Raw genomic sequence first — 3,911 nt, forward strand, 5'->3', positions numbered from 1 at the left:
ATGTTTTGGCTGTCAGAATGCCAACTTGTCCATCCCCATCCGTATTCAGAGGACTCATCGTACTTAATTTCATAAGCTGGGTTTTTAATATTACTGTTATTTAATATTGTGTACCTAGTAAAAGGACATTCAGTTATTATAATACATTGCAGCTATGTTATAAAAGCTAAATGTTGATTTCTGCCTGCTTAAGCTTTTCCGAGGTAGTTGATTATTTAAGTTACAAGATATTATATTTTGTAGTTTAAAAAAAAAAAAAGGAAAAACACCCACTATCTTCCTTACCTGTCTGAGATTTTAGATGAGATGTGCTAGAACTGGTATTAAAAATAACTCAGTACAGGTTTCCCTGGATTTTATGCAGTACATGCATTTCCAGAGAATGGCACATTAAATTGAATTTGCATAAAGCAAACCCACTTTACAATGTAGCAAAGAGGGATAGATTCCCATGGTGGTGAGGGAGTGAGGCTGGGACTGGGGAGTGGGGGAGTGCTGCTCCCAGGGCTGCACAAGGCAGCAAAGCAGAGGGAACAGAGCGGCACTCACCCCAGCCCCACATGCAGTGGCCCCGGGAGTGGCTGACTCCAGCTGCCTGTAGCAGCTGGGCTGCACTGTGTCCTGGTGCAGGAAGCTGGTGTCAGCTATTCCTGTGGCCGGTCCAGTACAGGCTGGGGTAAGTGCAGACAAGCAGAGACCTGGTTGGCATGAGGTGCTACAAGTAGCTGGTGCCAGGTGCTCCCAAGGCCGGGGTGAGTGCTGCACCCTGCACCACCCGGGGCTCCGCTTGTCCACACTCACCCCAGCCCATGCTGGAGCAGCCCTGGGAGCAGCTGACACCAGCTGCCTGCACCAGGGCACAGTGCAGCTCAGCTGCTACAGGCAGCTGAAGTCGGCCACTCCCGGGGCCTTTCCAGCACGGGCCTGGGTGACTGGGGACCAGCAGAATCCCGGGGGGGTTCGGGATACAGTGCAGCCCAGCTGCTACAGGCAGCTGGTGTTGGCTGCTTCTGGGGCTGGGGTGAGTGCCGTGCCTGGGTCTCTGCTTGTCTGTGCTCACTTCAGCCTGTGTGGAGCTGCCCTGGGAGCAGTTGACACCAGCTGGCTGCACCAAGGCATGGTGCAACCTAGGAGCAGAGGTGAGTACGGACAAGCGGAGCCCAGGCACAAGGGGGGGACAGGAAAGCACAGTGCAGCCCAGTGGGTGTAGGCTGCTGGCACTGGCCACTCCCGGGGTTGCTGCAGCTGGGGCTGGGGTCAGTGGAGCCATGGCTCTTTCTCTTCCCCCCCACACACTTACCTGCTTGGGCAGGGGTGGCATCTATACTGATCTCATAAGAGTGAATTTACCTTGCATATAATGAATTATGGGTCTAAATATGCTTATCGCATAAGAGTGAATTTGCTTATGAAGAACCCGCATAGATTGAGGGAAACCTGTACTTGTTAGGTTATCTTGGCATATGTTTACAGTAATTCTCCTGATCTTGAAACACTGTCTTCTGTGGTTACCTACTTCCAACTACTTCCCCAGTGTGATTTCTCCCACCCCTTCCCCCAACCCCAAGCACTTAGAAGGAGCAGATAATAGTTTGTAATATTTTAACCTTGGCTGCATAGTGTACCATCTCTAAAGGTCATAGCATAATATGCACTTTTTAAAAAAAGCAGCAGTAATTTTGTTTCTAAAGCCTTCAGTGTGTTACAGTTTTACTTGTCTATTTTTTGTTTTAGTAGTTCTGCCTTAATGGGTTCACAGTCTGTTTCGACTGTGTGCTTTTGAGCAGTGCTTATGACTTGCCAGGAAGTTTTGTGTATAGTTTTCATACCAGTGTTGTTTTCAGTGTCAAGTATTTGATCCTTCTAACCAAGCCAAAGATAGGATTTGTGGGTAGGAGATGACATTTAGGAATGTGCATATACTTTTATTTTGTGTTCTTGTATTACTAAATAATAATCTTTAGTCTTTAGAGAAACATGTGAATACCCTGAACTTTTTTCCGCTTCCTTTCAGAAAGAAGAACTAAATGACTGTGGTGAAGGAGGTGACAGGAACTACTTGAAACGATCACAAAGCCACCTTCCTTACTTTACTGCTAAGCATTCCTCAGATAATGCTGTTATCAAAGCTGGCTACTGTGTTAAGCAAGGAGCAGTGGTAATTAATTGTAGAACTATTCATTTCCTTTGTCCAGAACACATCCTGAAATTGTAAATTTAATTACCAAGTAGATGCTAACCAAGCAACATTTTTACTAAATGATACTGTATTAAAATATTGAGCATAAGTAAAATTAGAACGTTATTTCATGGATTATTCTCCTGTAGTATATGTTTGATCTCTGTATTGCCAGTCTTCTGCTTTTTACTTTGGTATTTCTGCAGGTTTTTTTAACACTAATAAAATTGGAGACACTTTGGAGATGAAAACATTGCTGCAGATGGTTTTTAGATGAAGCTTCAACAGAATACCCCTTAATACATGTTTTAAGAAGCATGTATAGATAACTTCTTAGTGAAGGGTGTGCTAAAAATATCTGTGCTGAACCAAGTGCTCAACACCTGCATGTTTTACAAGGCATTGAAGTAGTGAAGGAGTTTTAATTCATTTTATGGAGCTGAAGAAAAATTGTGCAACTCTTTAAGGTACTTGGAAGATTTGTCTTCTGCAAAATACCTAAAATTTCAGGTGTTCCACTGTTATCTGGCCAAATAATTCAAGATTAAATAATTTACACTTGCTGTTTTTGGCCTTGGAAATCTGCAGATCTTTGCTTTTTTTGGACGTGTGAAACTCCTTCTTGTTGTATTCCAAATTTTTATTTTAAAAAGATACCTATGAAATGCCATGGAAAAATGCTAAACAGTCATGTCCTTTTAAAAAGTAGGACATATCAGTTATAGGTGCATCTGCAAAATTTACTCTGTGCGTGCATTGCAGTAGTCTTTCCATTATACTGTTTTGTAAGCAGGAAGAAAATAGTGTAACGTTCAATCAGCTTCTGCGCACCTTAAAGGTTGATATGATTTAATGTATACTGTGTATCTACTTCATAAGATGAGTAGTATGCCCTAAGATGTACTTGTACACTTTGTACTCTACTTATGCATTCATCCAGGATACATATAATTAACTGCATGAAATGTTGCCAATTCCAACTTGTTGCCTACTGCTTACATTCTAACAAATTCCCGTTAAACACTGCTTGACTGCATTGCATCTTGCTGCTCTACACTCCGCTTTGTAACTAATTGTACTTTAACCCACACTCTACTTTGTAATTAATTCTGCTCTAACTGCACAGTGTGAGAGTGAAGGAGTAGCTGCAGGGGTCGGCAAATATTTGTACTGGAGGGCCACTTAGGACCAGCACCCCCTGGTGTCCTGCAACAGCTCACCAAAACTCCCTAAGTCGCTCTGCCTTGGAGCACGGCCGTGTGCTGTCACCAACTGGTGATTCGGGGGTCTCTATGAAGATGGGGCCAGGACCTGCATGGGCAAGAGTGCATTCTGGCAAGTGGATGGGATGGGATGGGGCTTTGCGTGGGGAGCAGCATCCAAGAGAGGGACTAATGGGTAGGGCTGAGGCTGGGATTGGAACTGGGATCACAGTTGCAGGGTGGTGACAGTACAGGACCCATGGCAGAGCCAGTCAGCACGCCTCTGCATGCAGAACTGGTGCTTGTTGCAGGGACGCGTAGGTAGCAGATTATGGCTCTGCTCTGGGCCCCAGCCCTGTGCTGTCAGTGCCCCATGATCCTGATGCTGGTCCTGGCCCCAGCCCCGCCTGTCCTGCTTGCAGATAATCGCTCCCCACTCACCTGCGTACCCATCCCATCTGCCTGCTTGAGCATGTCATGCCTGTGCAAGTCCCCAGCCTCTCTTCCTGGAGATCATGCCTGCCTGCTGC

At 45.3% G+C, this 3,911-nt stretch overlaps 1 protein-coding gene across 5 annotated transcripts in view; it reads left to right on the plus strand.

Moving 5' to 3' along the window:
- The window catches only part of PLEKHA1 (pleckstrin homology domain containing A1), a 90,386-nt gene that overhangs the window by 66,314 nt on the left and 20,161 nt on the right, over window positions 1-3,911 (plus strand). For all 5 annotated transcript variants that reach the window (XM_019502944.1, XM_019502947.1, XM_019502945.1 and 2 more), the window contains one exon: window positions 2,015-2,158. In XM_019502944.1, coding sequence (XP_019358489.1) covers window positions 2,015-2,158 — 144 coding nt within the window. The remainder of the gene's footprint in view (window positions 1-2,014; window positions 2,159-3,911) is intronic.

This window comes from Gavialis gangeticus, unplaced genomic scaffold, assembly GCF_001723915.1.
Source record: "Gavialis gangeticus isolate Ggan-Ray unplaced genomic scaffold, GavGan_comp1, whole genome shotgun sequence".
Taxonomy (NCBI): Eukaryota; Metazoa; Chordata; order Crocodylia; family Gavialidae; genus Gavialis; species Gavialis gangeticus.